The sequence below is a fragment of the Gopherus evgoodei genome, chromosome 6, assembly GCF_007399415.2.
Source record: "Gopherus evgoodei ecotype Sinaloan lineage chromosome 6, rGopEvg1_v1.p, whole genome shotgun sequence".
Classification (NCBI taxonomy): domain Eukaryota; kingdom Metazoa; phylum Chordata; order Testudines; family Testudinidae; genus Gopherus; species Gopherus evgoodei.
This window is the reverse complement of record NC_044327.1, coordinates 95,279,083-95,303,031: the sequence shown is the minus strand read 5'-3', so window position 1 is coordinate 95,303,031 and position 23,949 is coordinate 95,279,083. Positions and strand designations below refer to the sequence as shown.

Sequence of the window (23,949 nt, the reverse complement as noted above, 5' to 3'; positions counted from 1 at the left end):
AAGGGCCAGGTTGTGGTTGGCCCCAGTATAGGTGATCAAGAAGCCTCTCTTCTGTACAGGAAACCCACAACTGCAATCCTTGCAGTCTCTAGTGAGAAAGGATTGGTCTTCGCTCTTGTGCGGCTAGTAGAACTAACCAAGCCAAAAAGGATAGGGAATAGGGCCCTGGCTCTGGAAAGAGGTATATGCTACTCCCTTAAGAGGATTAGTAACAGGATTGTTTATTCTGCACCTGGGAAATTCAGGAGGCACTTTACATTTCAGCCCAGCATGTGCCAGTGCCTTCAGAGCATAAATAAATCCTAGCTGTGCTGAGGTGTGTGATTTTTTTTTTCCTGTCATCCTCAGCCAAGAAAACAGTATGTCCTATATCACTCAGGCCTAGTCTACACTACGCAGTTAAACCGATTTTAACAGCGTTAAATCGATTTAAAGCTGTACCCGTCCACACTACAATGCACTTTATATCGATTTAAAGGGCTCTTTAAATCGATTTCTGTACTCCTCCCCAACGAGAGGAGTAACGCTAAAATTGATATTAACATATCGGCTTAGGGTTAGTGTGGCCGCAAATCGACGTTATTGGCCTCTGGGCGGTATCCGACAGTGCACCATTGTGACCGCTCTGGACAGCAATCTGAACTCAGAGGCACTGGCCAGGTATTCAGGAAAAGCCCCGCGAACTTTTGAATTGCATTTCCTGTTTGGCCAGCGTGGAGCTTTCATCAGCACAGGTGACCACACAGAGCTCATCAGCACAGGTAACAATGCAGTCTCCTGAGAATAGAAAAAGAGCACCAGCATGGACCACACGAGAGGTACTGGATCTTATCGCTATATGGGGAGAGGATTCAGTGCTATCAGAACTCAGTTCCAAAAGACAAAATGAAAAAATATTTGAAAATATTTCCAAGGCTATGATGGGAAAAGGCCACACAAGGGACTCAGTGCAGTGCAGAGTGAAAGTTAAGGAGCTCAGACAAGCATACTAGAAAACCAAAGCAGCAAACGGAAGATCTGGGTCAGGGCCGAAAACATGCCGCTTCTGCGCTGAACTGCATGCAATTTTAGGGGGCTGCGCCACTACTACCTCCCCCCTTGTCCGTGGATTCCGAGGTGGGGGTAATAATCTCAACCATGGCTGAGGATTCAGCGAAGGGGGAAGATGAGGAGGAGGATGAGGAAGAGGAGGACGACCTTGCAGCGAGCACACAGCACTCCGTTAGCCCCAACAGCCAGGAGCTTTTTGTGACCCAGACGGAATTACCCTCCCAAGCCACTAGCCCAGACAGTGAAACCATGGAAGCGACCTCTGGTGAGTGTACCTTTGTAAATATAAAACGTGGTTTAAAAGCAAGCGTTTTTTAATGATTGATTTGCCATGAGGGCTTGGGATGCATTCGCAGCCAGTAAAGTTACTGGAAAAGTTTAACATGTCTGGGGATGGAGCGGAAATCCTCCAGGGACATCTCCATGAAGCACTCCTGGAGGTACTCCAAAAGCCTTTGCAGAAGGTTTCTGGGCAAGGCAGCCTTGTTCCGTCCACCATGGTAGGATACTTTACCACGCCATGCACATAGTAAGTAATCGGGTATCATTGCATGACAAAGCATAGCTGCGTATGGTCCCGGTGATTGCTGGCATTCAAGAAACATCTGTTCTTTATCTCGCTCTGTTATCCTCAGCAGAGTGATATCGTTCATGGTAACCTGGTTGAAAGTCAGGAATTTAATTAAGGGGACAGAGATGGCCATTTTCCTTCTGGGCTGTTGCTTAAAAGAAATCCTTCCTTGCACGTAGCCAAGAGGGGGGAGGGGAGGAAGGATAGCGCTGAGCTTTTTAGTGTTTGGCCCGCAGGAATCTTCCCAGCTAGCAGCCACGCGGTGGCGGGGGGGAAAGGGGGGTGATTAGCAGTGATCTTCCATTATACCAGCCATGCGGTGGGGGGAGGGGTAAAGCAATCCTAGAGAATTGGATTGGGGAGGGGAGGGGTTGGCGTCTGCTGCTGCTTGTTAACAGGAAAGAAGCATCAGAGGGCACTGTGTATATGAAGCCTGGAGAAGCTGAAAGACAGTGGCTTACCATGGATGCATGCAAGCTGAATTGTGATTCCCGGACCTGCGTCTGTGAGATCTGTAACACCAGAGCCGCAGGCACTCAGTATTAAAAGATGCAAAATGCGACCTTGTAGTGAAATCACATGTGCTATGTAAGGTGAGTAGTGTTGTTCACTATGAAAGAGTATAACCATTGTTCTGTAAAATGTATCTTTTATAATCCTTCTGTCACTACTTTCCCCCACTCATGCAGCTGCACATTTTTCAAGCCTCCCTACTCCATCCCGAAGGCTAGCTCAGATAAGGCGGAGGAAGAAGAGGATGCGAGATGAAATGTTCTCTGAAATCATGGAAGTAACCCGCAATGAAAGAGCTCATCTGAAGGAGTGGAAGGACGTGGTAGCAAAGTACAGGAAAGATGCCAGTGAATGTGAGGATAGGAGGGATGCTCGATGAGAGGTGGCGGCAGGAAGATCAGAGGTGTGGGCAGGAAGATCAGCAGTGGCGGGATGCAACGCTGGAGCTGCTGCGTGATCAAACTGATATCCTCCGACGTCTGGTGGATCTTCAGGAAGAGCAGCGGGGTCACAGATTACCGCTGCAGCCCATGTTTAACCACCCTCAGTACTCACCATATTCCATATCTTCCTCACCCAGACGTGTAAGAACGCATGGGGGAAGGCTTTGTGCACCTGCCCACTCCACCCCCGTGGACAGTCCAACCAAAAGGCTGTCATTACATTGAAATGTGCTTAATGGCCTTTTCCTTCCCTCCTATCCTCCTCCCAAACCACACCCGGGATACCTTGTTAATTCTCTGCCTCTTTTTATAATTAATTTTTAATAAAGAATACATGCTTTTTAAACAATAGTGACTTTATTTCCTTAAGCAGGCTGTAATCGAAGGGGGAGGGTGGGTTGCTTACAGGGAAGGAGTCAATCAAGGGGGTGGGGTTCATGAAGGGGAAACAAACACACAAGTCACACCATACCCTGGCCCGTGATGAAACTCGTTTTCAAAGCTTCTCTGATGCGCACCGCTTCCTGGTGAGCTCTTCTAATCGCCCTGGTGTCTGGCTGCACGTAATCAGCGGCCAGGTGATTTGCCTCAGCCTCCCACCCTGCCATAAAGGTCTCCCCCTTACTCTCACAGAGATTGTGGAGCACACAGCAAGCAGCAATAACAAAGGGGACATTGGTTTGGCTGAGGTCTGAGCGAGTGAGTAATGTGCGCCAGCGAGCCTTTAAACGGCCAAATGCACATTCTACCACCATTCTGCACTTGCTCAGCCTGTAGTTGAACAGCTCCTGACCACTGTCCAGGCTGCCTGTGTATGGCTTCATGAGCCATGGCATCAAGGGGTAGGCTGGGTCACCCAGGATAACGAAAGGCATTTCAACATCCCCAACTGTTATTTTCTGGTCTGGGAAGTAAGTCCCTTGCTGCAGCTGTTTAAACAGAGTAGTGCTTCTGAAGATGCAAGTGTCAGGAACCCTTCCTGGCCATCCCACGTGGATGTTGGTGAAACATCCCTTGTGATCCACCAGTGCTTGCAGCATCATTGAAAAGTACCCCTTGCGGTTTATGTACTGGGTGCCCTAGTGCTCTGGTGCCAAGATAAGGATATGGGTTCCATCTATTGCCCCCCCACAGTTAGGGAATCCCATTGCAGCAAAGCCATCCACTATGACCTGCACGTTTCCCAGAGTCACAACCTTTCGTAGCAGCAGCTTAATGATTGCTTTGGCTACTTGCATCACAGCAGCCCCCACAGTAGATTTTCACACTCCAAATTGATTCCCAACTGACTGGTAGCTGTCTGGCGTTGCAAGCTTCCAGAGGGCTATTGCCACTCGCTTCTCCACTGTGAGGGCTGCTCTCATCTTGGTGGTATGGCGTTTCAGGGCAGGGGAAATCAAGTCACAAAGTTCAAAGAAAGTGCTCTTATGCATGCGAAAGTTTCACAGCCACTGCGAATCGTCCCACACCTGCAAAACTATACGGTCCCACCAGTCTGTGCTTGTTTCCCGGGCCCAAAATCGGTGTTCAGTGGGTAGAACCTCCCCCATTACCAGCAGGAGCTCCATAGCGCAGGGGCCCGCAGTTAGGGAGAATTCAGTGTCCATGTCCTCATCACTCTCATCGCCGCGCTGCCGTAGCTGCCATCTCCTCGCCTGCCTTTGCAGTTCATGGTTCACCATAGACAGCATGAGAATGTGCGAGGTGTTTACAACGTCCACGATTGTGCTATTGATCTGAGCAGGGTCTATGCTTGCTGTGCTATGGTGTTTGCTCAGTTCACCCAGGAAAAAAGGCGCGAAATGGTTGTCTGCTGCTTTCACGAAGGGAGGGGTGAGGCTGTACCCAGAACCACCCGCGACAATGATTTTTGCCCCATCAGGCACTGGGATCTCAACCCAGAATTCCAAGGGGCAGGGGAGACTGCGGGAACTATGGGATAGCTACGGAATAGCTACCCACAGTGCAACACTCCGGAAATCGATGCTAGCCTCGGACCATCGACGCACACCGCTGAATTAATGTTCCTAGTGTGGCCGCGTGCACTCGACTTTGTAATATCTGTTTTATAAAACGGTTTATGTTAATTCGAAATTATCCCATAGTGTTGACATAGCCTCAGGCAGTGCTACAGCCACTGAATTAATTATCCCACTTCAGAGTTTTATTGTCTATCATAAGAGGGTATTAAAATAAAATAGTAACACTACTACATACCATCCTTGCAAGTGGTGTTAAAACAGTCATTTGTTGTTTGGCATATGTGATTAGGGGAGTATAATTAGGATGCTGGAATTCCAGCATAGAGGTGTTAATGAAGTTGCACCTAGAATACAGTCTCTTTCATCTAAAGTGCCAGTTTTACAGTCAGGTTTTGAAACATTCAGAAATAAGGCTGGCTTTATTTCTACAGTGTTATATCATCTACTATAGGACAAAATTGTAGTTTTTTGTGTATTAATGTTAAGATGAATAATGTGAAACTAGAATGGATAGGATTATACTACAGTTATTCTGCATGCTTCTGATTCACCTGCCAATAATGATCCCATCAATAACACTGGTCTACAATTTTTGAGAAGTCGTCTGCTTCAGAGATAAAATGTGATATTTATTATGTATTTTGATGTGCTGAATTAAAATATGACAATTAAAACAACTGATTGGCTACTGTTTCTAAGATATTTAAGTTTTTACATTTTATGTCTTGTGTATATTGTGTAGATAGTAGAGTTTTAATCATAAATTGTAAACCTAGGTCTTTTCATGTGTTTATGGTTGCTTTACATGATAATATTTCACCTGTCCTGTTTATGTAAAACTTCAAAAATCAGCAAAAGGGTTTTATATATAAAATTTAGTATGAAACAAAAGGCAAAAAACTATTATGTACATAGTTTAGTCCTATTCAGTGTCTACTCGGCGCTTCTTGGCTTGTCTCTTGTATTCATTAAATGGAGCATCTCTTGTCACTGTCCAGCAATAGTCTGCAAGCATTGATGGGCTCCATTTGCCCTGATAGCCTGCCAGGAGATTCCACTGCTGTAGTCTGGAGCCCAACAGCCCTGCCTTACTCTTGGGTAGTTCCAAATCCCTGACAAGGTCATTCAGTTCACCTTGTGTTATGAGGTGTGGTTCAGAGGAGGAGGATGAGAGAAAATGTGGGTCCTGTGACATTGATGGTTCAGGACCAGAAGTTTCATCCTCTTCCTCTTCCTCATCTGACTCAAGTGAGAATGATTCTGGTGCATCAGGAACCGGCAGTCCTTCTCCGTTGGGTACTGGGTGTATAGCTGATGGAATGTTTGGATAATGCACAGTCCACTTTTTCTTCTTTGACACACCTTTCCCAACTGGAGGCACCATGCAGAAGTAACAATTGCTGGTATGATCTGTTGGCTCTCTCCAAATCATTGGCACTGCAAAAGGCATAGATTTCCTTTTCCTGTTCAACCACTGGCGAAGATTTGTTGCACAAGTGTTGTAGCATATGTCCTGATCTCCAATTTTGCAGCCAAAATCAAGGTGATAGGCTTTCTTAACCATAGTGGTTATACTGCGCTTTTGTGATGCAAAAGTCACTTCACCACAAACATAGCAGAAGTTATCTGCACTGTTCACACAAGTACGAGGCATCTCTGCTCACTTTGGCTGAACAGAAATGTGTCCCTTTGCAAAATCAAACACTGACAAATAAGAGAGCATGACACTGTATGATTTCTAGAGCTGATATAGGGCAATTTGTTCAGCAGAGTGATGTAAGCTTCGTTATGATTGCATCATCCATGACTCCTAGGAATAACATGATGCAATTCATATCATGTATGATGCAATACCAGCTTCAGATTGCATCATTCATTGTTTTGCCTAAAAAGCAAGACCCAGCCATAGATTTATTCATAGATCCAGTCAAAGATGTATTTTAGTCATTTCTGGTTTAAATTGAGATCCCTTCCCTTTATAACTCACTTATCCTCCGCCATTCCCAAGTCAAGGATCGTATATACTGACCCAATAGCATATCTTGAAAACTAGAGCCAATCAACAATTTTAAGCATCATCTTCTTTCTCAGTGACCCAGAATTAGTAAAGTTGGACTACATTTATTTCAGAAGCATTTTGGCTGTAGAGCAGTGTAATTATATGTGTTCTTGAATCTTTTATCTACTGCTCTGATACAATGTTGACATCTGATGAATTCATGCCATTGAGTATTCTGGAAAATATGTGATTAGAGAAGAACTGAGTCCCGTCTATGCCACAGCCAAGTAGGAGAAACTTGATGTTTGTTTGGGTGCCCTGCTCAAGTTAGCCATGTGCTCTACAAATGTTGTCTTTTAAAACTGGGGAAAATGCAATTTACACAAAGATGATGTAATAATAGAGCTTTAGTTTGGAAGGTCATGTCAACAGATAATGACATTGCTATAGTCCTGACTTAGTCCTGCAACAGTCATATCCTGGAAATGTGAAAGATTCAAACATCATAGAGTTGTTTCTATCATGTAATTTTTCAAAATATAATGTTATAAGTTGTACAAAAGAGAGGGAAACTGTATCTCAAATTAAAGTGTTTTTGTGACTGCCCACTAATCTATAGATAATAATCAAGGCCTTATGACTGCCAATGAAGAAATGAAAGCACCGCATGGTGTGCGCACAAAGTGTGATTTAAACATTGCTCTTGCAACAATAATCTACACAGGAAGTACATAATGCCAGAGTTGTAGAACAGTATCAAACCTATTTTACAAATTTTATCAATGCCAGATGATGAGGCAACCATGTAATCACCTCAGGGCAAATTTTAGAACTGCTCACTATGCAGCCATAGTCTGCTTTTATAATCAGAATGAAAAGAGTTCATTTACTAACTTCTTATTTTCTTTTGATCTTAGTCTCATGGGAATTAAACTCTTGCAAGATTTTAAAAAATCAGGTTGGAAACTGATTCTACATACTCTTATTTCTAGAAAAGAAAACAGCATTGGATGAACAACTGGATCAAAATACCAAAATGATTCTTAAAGTTTGGTGAAATACAAATAAATAAGGATGGATTACAACCAAACCACTTTTTATGAAAAAAGTATTTTAAAAAACAGAAGCTGAGAGAGACAAGAACTAAATTACAGATACTGTACTGTGGGGAAAATATATTTCCACCTTAAAATATTAATAACTGAATGGGAGTAGTGTCACTAGTTTAAAATAAAGGTACCTTTGGCCAGTCTCAAAGATAAAGTGAGATTCTTGTATTCATGGAGTACAATGTGATTTTTGAACATCTAAAGTAGCAGTTGTTTAATTATAGTAATTTCAGTATCCAATCTGAAAATTATTGTAGTGGTCATGAGAACCACTTAGCACCCCTCAAAATAAAAAAAATATACATCCACTTACAGATAATTGTTGGTGAGATTAATGTTCGTGAATGAATTTAAGAGGTATTCTTTGGAATATCTCGCTTTAATTTGCAAGAAGCAGTGTGGCAAGGCCTGCCACATAGGCATGATGTTCTTTAACTCAGTATATACAAGATAGATAAATTATCCTAAAGTGCTCTAAATGTTGTATGCACTACATTAGGCTTACTTACTATCAGTAATCTACTCTGTTCTCTGAGTGGAAATAATGGCAACCATTCTGTGCCAAGGACATTACATTCATGTGTTTTAGGTTGGTAAATGAAGAATAGGCACGGGGAATTTAGATCAGCAAAATGCAAACTGCAAATTACTGTAATTAAAATGTCATGAAGACACACGAGCTGACACCTGAAATCTTGAGCAAAGAAATGTAGAATCTTGATTCACCACAAATTGAGGTCCTATTTCCTGTAGTCCCTGGATTTTTCTTTGAAGATGCCAATCCAAGTTCAGATGAAGGCTTATTAACACTGAACAATCATTCCAAAGCAAATTAGATGCAAACACAGAAGAAGAAAGTGGAGAGGACAGAATTTCACGGAGCATTGATCATGTGAAATACACTTACATTTACCTGATCCAAACCTATAATCAATGAAAAATGAATCCCCATCACACTCGGGGGAAAAAATTCTCCTTATCTCTGTTTGGCAATTACTTTAACCTTGTGCATGTAAATAACATTCTTCTTCGAGTGCTTGTTCGTGTCGATTCTAATCAGATGTGCACGCGCCACATGCATGGGTGTTGGAAAGTTTTCCCTTAGCAGCTCCCGTCAGGTTGGCTGTGGAGCCCCCTGGAATGGTGCCTTCATGACGCTCAATATGTGATCCTGCTGACCTAACCCCTCTTCAGTTCCTTCTTACCATCAGACGTGCCAAACCAGTGAAAAAAACATAGGAATTGGGCTTGTTTTTGGCTTAATAGGCTTGTGAGTAGCTTGTTGGCTAGTTTTTGGCTTGTTGCTTGTTGTAGATTTGTTGCTTCTTTCTTTTTTTGATCTGCTTCTGGCAAGCAGGGGCAATAGGGGGTGGGGAGAGTCAGGGGTGCACAGCGGGCCAACCACAGTCCCAGATTGCACACTGTGGGGTGGGGAGGAGGGGGGCTAGTCACATAGGGATTGGCTTCTTTTGGCCTTCTTTTGAAATGGGATTAGCTTGATTTTTGGCTTATTGTGAACATTGGAGTGCTTATTTACCGTGTGAAAGTTGGCAACTGTGCTTACTGTCTGTGATGGCCGTTGGAACTGCATTCGCTTTCCTAGCAAGTGCTTCCTTTAGCTTTCTTCTTGAGTCTATATATATGTCTATGTATATAAGTAGTTCAGATTAGGGTGCGGGGTCCTCCCCTGTCCCTTACCTCCCCTCGGGTCCTGGGCATGCCTCAAGGCCAAGGGCTTAAACCTTGCAGGACCTGTGGTAAGCCCATGCCAGCAGGTGACCCCCACAATGCATGCCTGAAGCGTTTGGGGGAAGAACACCAAACAGACAGGTGCAAAATCTACAGGTCTTTCCACCCTAGGACAAAGAAAGAGTGGGATTTTCTTCTGAAACAGCTTCTGATGGAGTCCGCTGTCTGTCCACAGCATGCCATGGTGCGCCGGGATGCAGCACAGAGTGCATCAGTGCGTAGCGCCCCAGCCTTGGTGCAGGACATGGCGCCAAGGAAAGACTCTGATTCAAGAGACCCTCAGCACTGGTGCTCCCCAGCACCGCAGGCGACGCAAATAAACCAGGCACTGCTCGCATTCACCAGCACTGCACAAGCAGCACAAGACAACTGACGGGTCATTCCCCAGTGCCGAAGGCAGCGCCAAGTGCAACAGCAATGCGTCCCATGAAGGAGCACTCAGCACCCAAAGACCAGGAATCAGCGCTGTTGACTTCGGTTCGCCGCAGGGGACCGTTGAACCTGGCGCCCAGCGACTCTCTGGACAGACAGTGACAGGTGGAGGAGTTGGAATCCCTCTCTATCCCAGACACTTTTAAAGCTGCCATCATCCCCTCACAAGATCCAGGAGATATATATGCCGCCCTCAACTTGAAGGATGTGTACTTTCACATCACAATCACTCAGCTCCACAGAAAGTACCTCAGGTTTGTGGTCAGCGGTACCTAGTACCAATTTTTGTCCTCCCGTTTGGCATGTCAGAAACACCTCGAGTCTTCACCAAGTTCATGGCAGTCGTTGCCACTACGTGCTTGCAGTGGCATCTGAGACAGGTGTTTCCAAACCATGAGAACTGGCTGATCAAAGGCTGCTCCAGGGCCCAAGTGGAAGTTCAGGTCACATTTATCAGAGCCACCTTCGACAGCCTGGGTCTACTTCTAAATGAAGTGAAATCGACTCTGTCTCCTGTCCAGAGGATAGAGTTCAGAGGCGCAGTGCTGGACTCGACCCAAGCCAGAGCATTCCTGCCATAGGCAAGGTTTCAGGTCCTCAGCGACATAATCCAAGGCATCATGCAGTTCCCCACCACTACAGCGAGAAACTGCCTGAAACTGCTCAGACACATGGCTGCCTGTACCTGTGTGGTGCAGCACGCCAGACTCAGGCTTCGACTGCTCCAGTCGTGGCGCATGTCAGTGTATCGCCCAGCCTGGGACAGCTTGGACAGGATTGTGAACCTGCTTCGCCCAGTCCTTGTCTCCCTCTGGTGGTGGATTGATGCTCAGGAGGTGTGCTCGGGCCCCTTTTCTGCCTTACAGCCATCTCTGTCATTGGTGATGAGGAGCTCATCTGGGAGACCACAGAACCCAAGGCCTCTGGTCACAAGCAGATCTGGTTCTCCTCGTCAATGTCAGAGAGCTAATAGCGGTGTGCCTAGCATGTGAGACATTGTCCTTACCAAACCATACAATGTGTATCAGTCATGTCGGAAAATCTGACAGCAGTGTTCTATATCAACAAACAGGGGAGTGCACTCTCCTCTTCCCTGTGTCAGGAAGCCATTATGTTGTGGGACTCCTGTGTAAAACATTCAATTCACCTGCAGGCATCATGCCTCCCCAGGGTACAGAACGAGCTGGCGGACCACCTCAGCAGGTCGTTCCACAGCCACAAGTGGTCCCTTTGCCCAGACATCGCAATTTCAGTCTTCCAGAGGTGGGGGTTTCCTCTGATAGACCTCATCGCCCCATGATGCAACAGGAAAGTGACAGCAGTTCTGCTTCTTCCAGAATCACAACCTGGGCTCCAGTGTCAATGTGTTCCTCCTCCATTGGGGAGGTTCTCTCCTATATGCATTTCCACTGATACTGCTCGTTCACAAGGTACATCACTCATAAAAAATTGTACAGGGATTTGGTTGTGGAAAGCAAAATATATCAATGAGTGGAGATTGTCACTCTCAGTAATTGAGAATGAGGTTGGTTGTCTGTTTAGAAAATACTATCTATGAGGGAAAGTATTTGTTACTTTCCTGACTGCACTTCTCATCAGCACTCCAGCTCATCCCTCCTGGTATTGCGAGTGTCTGGAGATGTGTTCTAGGTAGCTATCTCTTGACCACCTGATTGCATCTGACACAATGAGTTGATGCATCAGCTGAGTATAATGTTGGTTGATTCCACATTCTATCAGCACTCGCTTCTTACTAGGGTCCCATGCACCTAAGGCTCCGATGATCAGTGCCTGTGTCTGGAACCGGTAACTCTTAGCTCTCAAGGTTTCAGCCAGAGGGGCATATTTCTCTACTTTTTGAGCTTGGGCATCATAGAAGGCCGGGGTCCGGTTCTCAAAAGGCACTATGACGTCTATCATGATGATCATCTTCCAGTCCTTATTGGTGATGTCCAGTCGCAGTTGGCTGTTGGTTCTGGGGATGGCAGAATTTATGGCAACCTTCCCCACAGGTGGCGGAATAGCTCTGTCCAGGTGATCTTGGATGGCATTGTGTCGCATCTTCCAAGCTTGCAGCTACACAGGATGTGGAGTAGCATCTTGTTGGTGTAGCCACACTTTGCTTGTCCCAATTCCTGTGGCGGACGGTTCTGTTCAGTGGGACGCAATGGAGCCAGCCTATGTTGATAAACCTCCAGTCGGCAAATCGGGTGAAGCTGCCCTCGGGGAGGAAGTGGTTGCTGGCATTATTAAAGATGGCCCAGTTTTAGCTGACTTAGGGGTCCTTCTTTGGTCTGTGCATCCCAGATCTAAGCTTTCTCTCTGGGGGATATGTCAATCTCCTTTATATTCAGAGTAAACATTAAAAGCCTAAGTGAGTCAGCAAGAATTAACCTGCAGCTACCCTGAAGAGTTCCTGCACCTGTTATCAAAGTGAAACAACAGAAGTATCTTACAGATGTGAAGGACAGAATAAGCATAGAGTCGAGACTGTCCTCTAAGCCTAAGTGGTCCCTTCAGACAATAGGGCAGAGTTTGCACTATTCCTGACCATGCTATACCTTTTGTGTAAATAAATCAGGGATTTCATATTCTAGTTATTCTGCTACTTTTCACAAGCATCCCATTCACACACGATTAAAAATAAAAATCAAAAGAATTAATCAGCACATAATTCCAAGTTTTGACTCGAGAGGCCCAGGAAAGGAATAACAAGGGTATTACAGATCAGAATTAAAGTGCACTGACAGAACTGTGGGGGAAAGCTTGCACAGCACATTCCTGCATTATGTACGGTTCTAGCCAGTGTTGCTATTCAGTCACTTTCATGAGCTCTAAATCAGTTACAACTTAAAAAGCAAAACAGAGAATATATAAATTAGAATACCAAAAAAGCTTGAAATATAGTGACCAGTAATCAGGGCTTTCACACTTTTTCTATCACTAACCAGACTTCATTTTGGAACTCAATGAATTATCCCTTCATACAGTAGGATTGTCTTTTGCAAGAATTGAACAAACACTTTTGGGGGATAACTTTGGACAGTCAATAATTCATCTACATATTTTTATTAATAATTGAAGAACCAAAGAAACAATCCCCCATGAAAAAGTAATTGAAAGAAAACAAATATCATTCTGATCATAATATGAAAGTTCAGCAGAAAACATTTAAAACATCATATAAACTAACAAAACAGGCTCATCACTCAGTGTTAATATAAGGTCTGTCTCACCCTTTTGGTTTTTTCCATTCTGCCTTTTTCAGATGTTCATTGTTTTGTGAAGTTCATAACACTCAAAATATATTTTTAAAAAATACTTAATCTGGTATTGGATCATATTTCTGCAGATTCATCAACTCCATTTATGAAATCTTAGATTGGAAGAATTATCACTTTAGTAAATTGCATTTCACAAGACAATGTTATGTTTGTTTTGAGATCCCACTGGTTTTTATTTCCTTTAAGTGTGGTTCTTGTAGTTAAGTATTATGGATTATACAATGTTAAATTAATGAATCAAAGTATAAATGTAGGGTCCCTGTTCTGGTTGTCTTTTGCGTTTGACATATTTCTAATGGGCTCTTAAAAGAAACCATTTATCATACTCTTTTGTTGTCTTTGCTAATGTAAAGAAGAGCTTTTTTTAAGGTTCCAATTGACTTTTAAGCCAAGTTCTTCATGCCAAACTTAACAAGAGTGAGGCAATACATTCCCTTTGTTTACATCAGAGATTTACTGCCCATTAACTTTGACTCTGTTTCTCCTGAGTGGCTTTACATTCTTAGAAGATTAAACTCATGTAAATATTGTTCTCTTTGCAGTGAGGAACTACGCAAAGAAGTACGCCAGCTGAAACGTGAACTACTAGAAGCAAAGCAAAAGAGAGAAGAAAATTCTACAAAATCAAAAGAAAAGAAAGATGAAGGTAAGCACATTTCATAGAAGGTGGTAACTGTAAATGTTTTAGTTAATTTCTCATCTTCAACATCTAGGATTATTGGGTATCATGTGGATGAATTTAAATAGGATTGCTGAATTGGATAATCTACAAGGAAAAAAAATCCTTAAAAATTTACAACAGTAGCAACAAAAATATACAAGTGTACAAAAATATAAAATGACAAAACTCTATCAAACAAATGTATTTGCATGTTTGTTCCATGCATATACATTGATTGGAGAGCTGCTGCAGCTGAAATTTCCATTGTTGTTACTCTGTATTACTGTATTCCCTAAAAAAGGTTTATCTGTTACAGCCTGTAATATAGCAAGATAATGAGCAGATGCCTAACCTTAAGCATGTTAATAGTTCCGTTGACTTCAAACTGCTACAATTCCTATGAATGATTTCAGTGGGACTGTTCACATGTGTAAAATCAATTGCTTAAGTATCTTGCTGAATAGGGACCATAGAAAATATCTGCTGTGGCAAAGTTAATGAAAAATATGTGTTTTGTATCCTTAAAATTTTTCATTGCTGTAATATGATTTTGTTCAGCCACCTACGTGCAAAATTTAACTGGAAGAATATTTGATATAACATGAATCCAGTTCTGTTGCCACCCCTGAATCTGTTCGTTCTTCTTTGAGTGATTGCGTATGTCCATTGGACTAGGTTGTGCTGGAGTGTTTTCTTTAGTAGTATCCATAATAGGGGCCACACTTCTATCCTGGTATTCTCGTGCTCTGAGCCGAGCATATAAAGTATGGAGCCTCCCCACCCGTCCTTCAGTTCCTTCTTACTGTCCATGGCTGGTGATCGAAACATGTTGCCTGTTTGTTCCGTCAGCAAACAAACCATTTTTAGTTAGTTTCTTGTTGTCAGTTATTTAGTGATACTCATTTTCAGGTCTTTGAGCTCTTCCTTTTGTCCCTTTTTTTTTTTCTTTTTCTTTACCAATTGTCCACTGTAACCCAATCACAGGCTGGAAAGGATTTAATCTCTAATTAATTATGACAGGTGTCATATGTACCTAATGACTTGCTTCTCAACCAGACGGGTAGTACTGGAAGGCATCAGGTGATAACTAAACAGATACCTGGTGCTCATAAAAGGGGAGATGGTTCAGTCTGAAGAGGAGAACCCAAAGGGACTCCAGTGAAGGAGCCTGAGTCAGAATCTGCAAAAGAGCAGAGCCTTCAAAGAGACTCATTCTGAGAAGCCAGTACTTAGCCTCAGAGCTGGAGGAGAAGACTCCAGAGTAGTGGAAGTGGATTGAAGACTGAGATCAGAGAGAGGAAGATGTCTTGAGAGACTTTGATTAATAGTCTGAGCTTTTGTTGCCCCAAAAGAGGTAGGACTTTAGATGCATCTAAGGGTATGTCTACAGTACGAAATTAGGTCGATTTTATAGAAGTCACGTTTTAGAAATCGATTTTATACCGTTGATTGCATATGTCCACACTAAGCACATTAAGTCAGCAGAGTGCGTCCTCACTACCGTAGCTAGCATCAACTTACAGAGCGATGCGCTGTGGTCAGCTATCCCACAGTTCCCACAGTCCCCACTGCCCATTAGAATTCTGGGTTAAGCTCCCAATGCCTGATGGGACAAAAACATTGTCACAAGTGGTGACATGTCATCAGTCTCCCCTCCCTCCATGAAAGCAATGGCAAACAATCGTTTTGCGCCTTTTTTCCGTGCAGATGCCATACCACGGCAAGCGTGCAGCCTGCTCAGCTCAACTCACTGAGACTACTGCTGTTGTGTCCTGGGTGCTGCTGGCAGGAGGTGGTGCAGTAGGTCTGCAAACCATCATCCTACACCGCTTTCGCTGCAACTCTGCTCTGCTGCTATTGCCTTGCAAATTTCTCCATGTTGTCTGTCATGGGCTCCTGGGTATGTGTGTTCTTCCTCAGGAAATGTGTGCGGTGCTAACAGTCGTCCCCCAACGCTTCTGCTGCAAGTCTGCTCTCCTGCAGATGCCATACCAGGGGAAGCATGGAGCCTGCTCAGCTCACTGCTGCTGCTGTGAGCATTGTAAACACCTCGTGCCTTATCCTGCAATATGTGCAGAACCTGCAAAAGCAAGTAAGAAGGCAACAACAGTGCGATCCAGATAGTGATGAGGATGTGGACACAGACGTCTCTCAAAGCACAGGCCCTGGCAATTTGGACATCATGGTGGTAATGGGGCAGGTTCATGCCATGGAATGCCGATTCGGGCCCGGGAAACAGGCACAGACTAGTGGGACCGCATAGTGCTGCCGGTCTGGGATGATTCCCAGTAGCTGCGAAACTTTCGCATGCATAAAGGCACTTTCATGGAACTTTGTGACTTGCTTTCCCCTTCCCTTAAACCCAAGAATACCAAGATGAGAGCAGCCCTCACAGTTGAGAAATGAGTGGTGATAGCTCTCTGGAAGCTTGCAACGTGAGACAGCTACAGGTCAGTTGGAATCAATTTGGAGTGGGTAAATCTACCGTGGGAGCTGCTGTGATCCAAGTAGCCAACACAGTCACTGAGCTGCTGCTATCAAGCGTAGTGACTCTGGGAAATGTGCAGGTCATAGTGTATGGCTTTGCTGCAGTGGGGTTCCCTAACTGTGGTAGGGCGATAGACGGAACGCATATCCCTGTCTTGGGACCGGACCACCTTGGCAGCCAGTATGTAAACTGCAAGGGGTACTTTTCAATGGTGCTGCAAGCACTGGTGGATCACAAGGGACGTTTCACTGACATCAACATGGGATGGCTGGGAAAGGTGCATGACGCTCGCATCTTCAGGAACTCTGGTCTGTTTGAACAGCTAGCTGCAGGAAGGAACTTACTTTCTAGACCAGAACATTACCATTGGGGATGTTGGAATGCCTATAGTTGTGGGTCCTTCGGGACTCAGCCTACCCGTTAATTCCATAGCTCATGAAGCCATACACCCTGGACAGTAGTAAGGAACAGTTCAATTATAGGCTGAGCAAGTGCAGAATGGTGGTAGAATGTGCATTTGGATATTTAAAAGCTTGCTGGCGCAGTTTACTGACTAGGTTAGACCTCAGCGAAACCAATATTCCCATTGTTATTAATGCTTGCTGTGTGCTCCATAATATATGTGAGAGTAAGGGGGAGATGTTTATGGCAGAGTGGGAGGTTGAGGCAAATTGCCTGGTGGCCGATTATGTGCAGCTAGACACCAGGACGATTAGAAGAGCACAACTGGGAGCCCTGTGCATCAGAGTAGCTTTGAAAACCATTTTTATGACTGGCCAGGCTACGGTGTGACAGTTCTCTTTGTTTCTCATTGATGAAAACCCACCCCTTGGTTGACTCTACTTCCCTGTAAGCCAACCAACCTCCCTCTTTCGATCACTGCTTTCAGAGGCAATAAAGTCATTATTGTTTCAAAATCATGCATTCTTTATTAATTCATCACACAAATAGGGGTAGCCCGGGAGGCATGGGTGAGGAGGGAAGCACCGGCTGGGGTGGTGGATGAGGGGAGGAGGGAAGGGCAAGGCCACACTACAGTTCAAAACTTAATGAATGCCAGCCTTCTGTTGCCTGGACAATCCTTTGGGGTGGAGTGGCTGGGTGCCCATAGCCTCCCCCTCTCCCCCCCCCCCACTCCCCACGCACACACACATATTCTAGGGTGTCTGGGTGAGGAGGATATGGAACTTGGGGAGGAGGGCAGGCGGTTATACAGGGGCTGCAGTGGTGGTCTATGCGCCTCCTCTCATCGCGTTCATTTAACGCTTTCCTGGACTCTGCCATTGTTTGCCTCCAGGCATTCTGCTGAGCTCTTTCAGTGCAGGAGGACTGCATGAGCTCCGAGAACATCTCGTTGCGAGTGCTTTTTTTTTGCCTTCTAATTTGCACTAGCCTCTGGAACGGAGATGATATGGGGACCGTAGAAACATTTGCAGCTGCAGGGGGAAAAAAAGGGAGACTAGTTTGTAAAAAGATACATTTTAGTGAACAAAGGGAAGACTATTTCACACTGAATCAAGTGATTCACATTACATAGCATGTGTGCTTTCGGTACAAGGTCGCATTTTGCCTCTTATATTGAGTTCCTGCTGGTTTGGTGTGAGACATCACACACACTCAGCCGGGCAACAGAATTCAGCTTGGAGGCAGCCATGGTAAGGCAAAGGGTTTCGGCTTCTTCAGCCTTCATAAAGTAGGAATGGTTTCAAGCAGCAGCACCTTCCTTTCCCATACCAAGCAAAGCCTGTTGGGTTGGCCATTTAAAAGGAGGGGCTGTGGTTTTAGGGTGAACGTGCAGCACAATCCAACCTCCCTCCTCCCCCATTCTCTGGGATGGTCGCTTCACCTCCTTGTCCCCTGGCTTCAAACTCTGCTCTAAGAGTCACAAACTGATGCTGGTGACTGGCCTTCACTCTCATAGCCTGAAGTGCTTAGGTGAGGGTCACATCAGGGACAGGTGTTTGATTTCCCAAGACAAGAACTAAGGAGGAGAGAGAACACCCCAGGTATTTCCTCTTGAAGGCCCCTCTCTGCCCAGCATTGTTACAGCCTCGGTCGACTAGAGAGAGTTCCTTCCTCTCCAGGCTTTCTCGGCCTTATCTGGGGGTAGAGATGGGAGGAGATCCCCTTTGCCATACCTCAAAGGGGGACAAATGCTTGGGGCATCCGCAACTGCCAAAGCAGAGAATGACTTCCACATCAGAGTCCTTGGTATGGGACTCCTCAACCAAGAGGCTAGCTACTCAGGTACCAAAAGTAGTACACGCCCTTCAGCCCACTCCTCCCTGATGCTGCCATCACATTTCAGGACAACTGCATCTGTATTTCTCCTCTAAGGTCCAGCAAGAGCCCCCACTCTAGGCTTCCAGCTCCCCAGCCATTGGCTCTCTTGATTGAAGGCATCTATCTCTCTTCCTTCTGTCTGGGCATTTCCAAGCTGCACAATCCCCTGACTATACTGTGAAACCTTCAGCAAAAGACAGGCTGCGTAAAGAGACCTCATTTGTCTTCTCTTCAGAGATGATACACAGTGTAATTGCCACAGAGTGAGTTACCACACAGCTCTTTCTAAGAATTAAAGGTGAAAACATTGAAAATAAAACACATTAGAAACAATGAAAGAATCTACACGTATGTTAATAAGCTTATCAGAGATCACCCCAACTCCAACATGGGTTCAGGCAGGTGAGCAGTCCTTCAAAAAACCCCACCCAAGAGTTTTCACAGATGCAGGTTCATAACACCGTTGGCTCATAACAAGAACCCTCATGATTTTGTAAGTTACTCATTTATCCAATTTGGGACTTTGAAGAAACCATGAATAGGTAGTCAGCCATACAGTGGTTTTCTGCTCAAGGTTCAGCTTCAAAAGGATGGATTTGGAAGTGGGTCATTTGCATTCCTTCACTCAAGTTTCTCCTAGGAAATTCATTTCACACGTATTGTCCCAAAAAGTCGTCTGGCATTCCTAATACTTCCCAGAGATGGTTTTTCTCTAAAAGAAATTCCATACAATCCTATTATAGTACGTAAACTTCTGTATTTTTAGTACAGTGGAATCCTAAAATACTTGATTCAGTAAGGTTTAACTTAATCCCATAAGGTTTGTCTAGGATATTGCAGCATATTATATCTGTCACAGCCATATACTAGTGGCTTGACAAGGTCGGAGTGTTGATTCCAGGGCCATCAAGACGGATTACTTTCTTGTCACAGATGCTGGAGCCTCACCTCTGTTCCAAGCAAGGCACAGGCTCATTTCAATAGTGATTGCCTCAGAGGCTTACACATCCGTGAAGGATCTCCTAAGCCTCTCAGTACCAGCTTTGCTGATTATTCAGGCTGACAGTGCCTTGCCAGACCTGTCACATGTGGTGCATACATTGATTCCCACTTTAGGATCTGTTATGGCACCAGCAACTTCTGGTACTATTTCCATCAATTTCAGTGCCAACTCCAAGACTAACAGTAACTGCTGCTGCAGCGCCTGCTACCAATAGCTTGGAAGCCCCTGATGTCTGAATGGAATTTTTTGATCTAGAAACAATTGGCCCCTGGTATCATACCAGTCCCATCATTGATCCTATTGGTTATGCTGGGGAATGCCTCCACCATATAGAGCCTTGTCTCCTCTGTACTACAGAAATAAGTTCTCAAGCAGGGAAGTCTCTCTAATACCAAAAACCATCCATAGTCAGTACCTGGCAACCAGTATACTACAGAAATAAATCCCTGAGGTTCTGTCAGGCACTGAGGGTCAGTATTGTTTGCTGCCGGTGTGATGGGTTGGATCACAGAAACCCCGTTGGGACTGCCATCTGATGTGCCCTTGCTTATCCTGTCTTAAAATAAATAAATAAAATATAAAATATATGGAAGTATTCCTATCTCATAGAGCTGGAAGGGACCCCGAAAGGTCATCGAGTCCAGCTCCCTGCCTTCACTAGCAGGACCAAGTCCTGATTTTGCCCCTAACTGGCCCCCTCAAGGATTGAACTCACAACCCTGGGTTTAGCAAACCAATGCTCAAACCACTGAGCTATCCCTCCCACCCCAGACATGCCAGTCTGCTCCAACATAGACCCTGGGTCTGAACCACATGCCCCAAAGCTGCAGACTTAACTGAAAGCAACTTAAGAAGCATTCCTGTCTTTAAAACTCAGATGCCCAACTCCCAGTGGGCTCCAAACCCCAAATAAATCCATTTTATCCTGGATAAAGCTTATACAGAGTAAACTCATAAATTGTTCACCACCTATAACACTGATAGAGAGATATGCACAGCTGTTTGCTCCTCCTAGGTATTAATACATACTTTGGGTTAATTAATAAGTAAGAAGTGATTTTATTAAATACAGAAAGTAGGATTTAAGTGGTTCCAAGTAGTGACAGACAGAACAAAGTGAATTACCAAGTAAAATAAAAGAAAACACGCAATTATGAGTCTAATCTAGTAAGAAAACTGAATGCAGATTAAAATCTTACCCTTAGAGAAATTCCAGTAAGCTTCCTTTTACAGATTAGTCTCCTTCTAGGCTGGGTCCAGCAATCACTCACCCCCCCACCCCCCGGTAGTTACTGTCTTTTGTTCCAGTTTCCTTCAGGTATCCTTGGGGATGGAAAGGCTATCTCTTTAGACAGCTGAAGACAAAATGGAGGGGTCTCCCAGGGGTTTAAGTAGACCTCCTCTTGTGGGTGGAGACTCCCTCCTCTCTCCTATGCAAAGTCCAGCTCCAAGATGGAGTTTTGGAGTCACATGGACAAGTCACATGTCCATGCATGATGGAGTTTCTTACCAGCCAACCCAGTTGTATCATATATACATTCATAAGCATATTCCCATGAAGCCTTATGGGGTACACCATCACAACCGGCTTCAGACAGGCCTCCAGCATCAGTAGTGAAAGTCCAGCCTGAGGTGGGTTCTAACCTGCTTCCTCTGATCACATTGTCCTCTTCACCAGGTGAGGCCCTGGTATGAAAATCATCTTCCTGGTACAGATGATTAAGTCCTACCAGAGAAGCTAGTACTCGGCAAACATCCAAATTGTTCTTTACATCCAAAAGAATTTACATGCATGCTATTAAGCTTTTCAGTTTCCAGAGATCCACCCAACTAGCTCCAACATGGGCTCTGGCAGGCAAGTCCTTCAAACCTGCCCCCACCCCCACTCCTCATGGGACCTTTTGTGGTCAGAAGTTCATAACAGCCTCAGCTTACATTTAGAATGCTATCTTATGGGGCCTCAGTAGCCCAGGTCCTTCCAATGCTTCTCTAATATTGGAGCCCTCTGTCGACCAGAAGTCCAGCCTATTTGCTGGATCAGTAAGAAGGCTCTGAGTCATCTTAAATTCAGGCTATTTATTCAGTAGTTCTTTTTTAGTCTCTTGGTCCCTGGAGAATCTATATTGGGTCTTTGAACTGCCCTCATGTAATAAGGGATCATCAGACAAAATGCTCCCTCCTCAGGGAAAAGCTTCAAAGGATGAGTTTGTAGGTGGGGGGTTGAAATCTCCTCTACCCCCATACTTCCTAGGAATTCCACTTCACACACATTGTCGTAAAAGATCAATTGTGTCTACTATATTGTTCAGCGTAGTCTTTTGAAGTTCACATTATCTTCCAGAGATTGCATTAATCCTTCCTCCTAAAAAAAATCCTTCCATCTATAAAATCCCATAATAGTACACAAACATTGGCGTTTACAATATAATGAACTCCAAAGATATTAAACTTAATTTAGTAGTTTAACTTAACTCCATAAGGTTTGCCCAGGATATTGTCATACCTGTCACAAGCACATTCAGCCTCTATGGTTTTGTGGGAAATGTCCCCATCATGGAACATGTGCAGAACAGCAATGTGGCCCACACCTTTGCTAGATGAGATGTGTTTACTACCACATCAAAGGAAGATGAGAATGTAAGAAAGCAGTTCTGTAGTCCTTCTTACAATGAGACTCTTAACCCCACCTCAAAGGGAAAGTTCTTGGGAGTCACCTAGTAATGGACATATGCAAAATCACATGAAGAAAAAAGTCACCTTCTTGTAACTGTTGTTCTTCAAGATGTATTGCATATGTCCATTACCTGACCCACTCTCCATCCCCAGTGCATCGGAGTCAATCATCTAAGAGCTTGGTACAGAGGAACAGAAGGATGGGCGGAGAGCTCCTCCCTTTATACTCTTGTCTCAGAGCTTAGATTTTGATATAGAATTAAAAAATACATAAATGAAAAATAGGCCATGTGAACTATAATACTATCTTGGTGATCTGTTCCTTATACTGATATCAAAGAACTGTGATCAAATGTGTATTAGAATAATGTATTCATTGATTGTGAGAGATTTAATAACATTCAAAAGTCCATGGCAGGATCACCAAGCACAAGATTAAAACAGAGATGCTACTGCATGAAAGAAGTTAAACATGAGTATGTTCCAGTCAAAGAAGAAATGTTGATTAACGCGTGATGAAGTGAAGCACAATATTGAAACAGTTAGATAATGTCAACATGAGATATTGCAGTCAGCTCATCCTGCTAGGTGCTACGGTAACACAAGTAACAAATAATAATCCTTGATAATAGAAAGTATGAAGAAAACATTCAGAGCATCTATTCTGCTGTACCTAGAATTACTAGTAACATATGTTGTGATCTAACTCTGCAGTAGAGAAATTTTTTATATAACTGTTTGTAGGTGGATGCACAGGAAAATTACTAAGATGGTACACGGTTTGATATAGATATATGTATTTAGTAGTTACCAGGTGAACTGCACTTCTGATCCTTCCTGGTTTCTTGGAGCTCACCTTCTCAGGGTCTGTGACCATCACCTTTTGCTTGGGATGGAAATCGTATGATTCTCCCACTCTGACAGTTACTGGGTTGCAGTCTCCTGTGTAATCAACTGTGATTATCTCAGCAGATCTGAGTTAGGCTCAGACACTGCGCATCTAGACTGACAGTGGTGATCAGTAAGGCTAAGATTTTGTCATGGTTATTTTTAGTAAAAGTCACAGGCAGGTCAGGGGCAATAAAAAATTCACAGAAGCTGTGACCTGTCTGACTTTTGCTGCTACGGCACCGTGGTGACTGGGACCTGAAGGGTTCCCCCTCTGCCCATGGCAACTTCCAGCTGCCAGGAGGAACCCCCTCAGCCCACAGCGGCTGGAAGCTGTATGGTGACCATATTTCCCAAAGAGAAAACTGGACACCACCCACCGCTTGCCCGAGATGTCCCCCTCCCTCCTCGTGAGGCTGTCACCTGTCACTGGAACCCTGAGGAGGGCCCCTCAGGAGTCTGTCACCTGTCACTGGAGCCTTGCCGAGGGCTGCCTGTCACTGCTGTTGCTGGAACCCTGCCAGGGCCCTGCTGGCTGCCAGCTCCAGAGTCCCAGAGCCGCTGGGGCTGAGGCAGAGAATGTCATGGAGGTCTTTAGAAGTCACGGATTCCATGAATTCCCTGACCTCTGTGACATAAATGTAGGCTTAGTAATCATCAACCAAATAGCCTTCTTAAAGCAAAGAATAATTTATTTCATGCAAAAACATTTAAGAAAAAATGTATCATGGAAAACAAACAAACGCCTTCCTAAATGTATCATGAGAAACAAGTACTTCCTTCTCTCTAATGCATGGGAAGGCCCAATTCCTTTAGACTCA

The 23,949-nt window shown here is 44.3% G+C and overlaps 1 protein-coding gene across 7 annotated transcripts in view; it reads left to right on the top strand.

The window, feature by feature from the left end:
- The window catches only part of CWC27 (CWC27 spliceosome associated cyclophilin), a 226,780-nt gene that overhangs the window by 111,702 nt on the left and 91,129 nt on the right, over window positions 1-23,949 (top strand). For 5 of the 7 annotated variants that reach the window (XM_030567316.1, XM_030567317.1, XM_030567318.1 and 2 more), the window contains exon 11: window positions 13,675-13,778. In XM_030567316.1, the coding sequence (XP_030423176.1) occupies window positions 13,675-13,778 (104 nt within the window). Of the gene's footprint in view, window positions 1-13,674; window positions 13,779-15,500; window positions 15,670-15,713; window positions 15,995-23,949 lie in introns of those variants that run through there. The other 2 variants (XM_030567320.1, XM_030567321.1) reach the window with 2 other exon arrangements.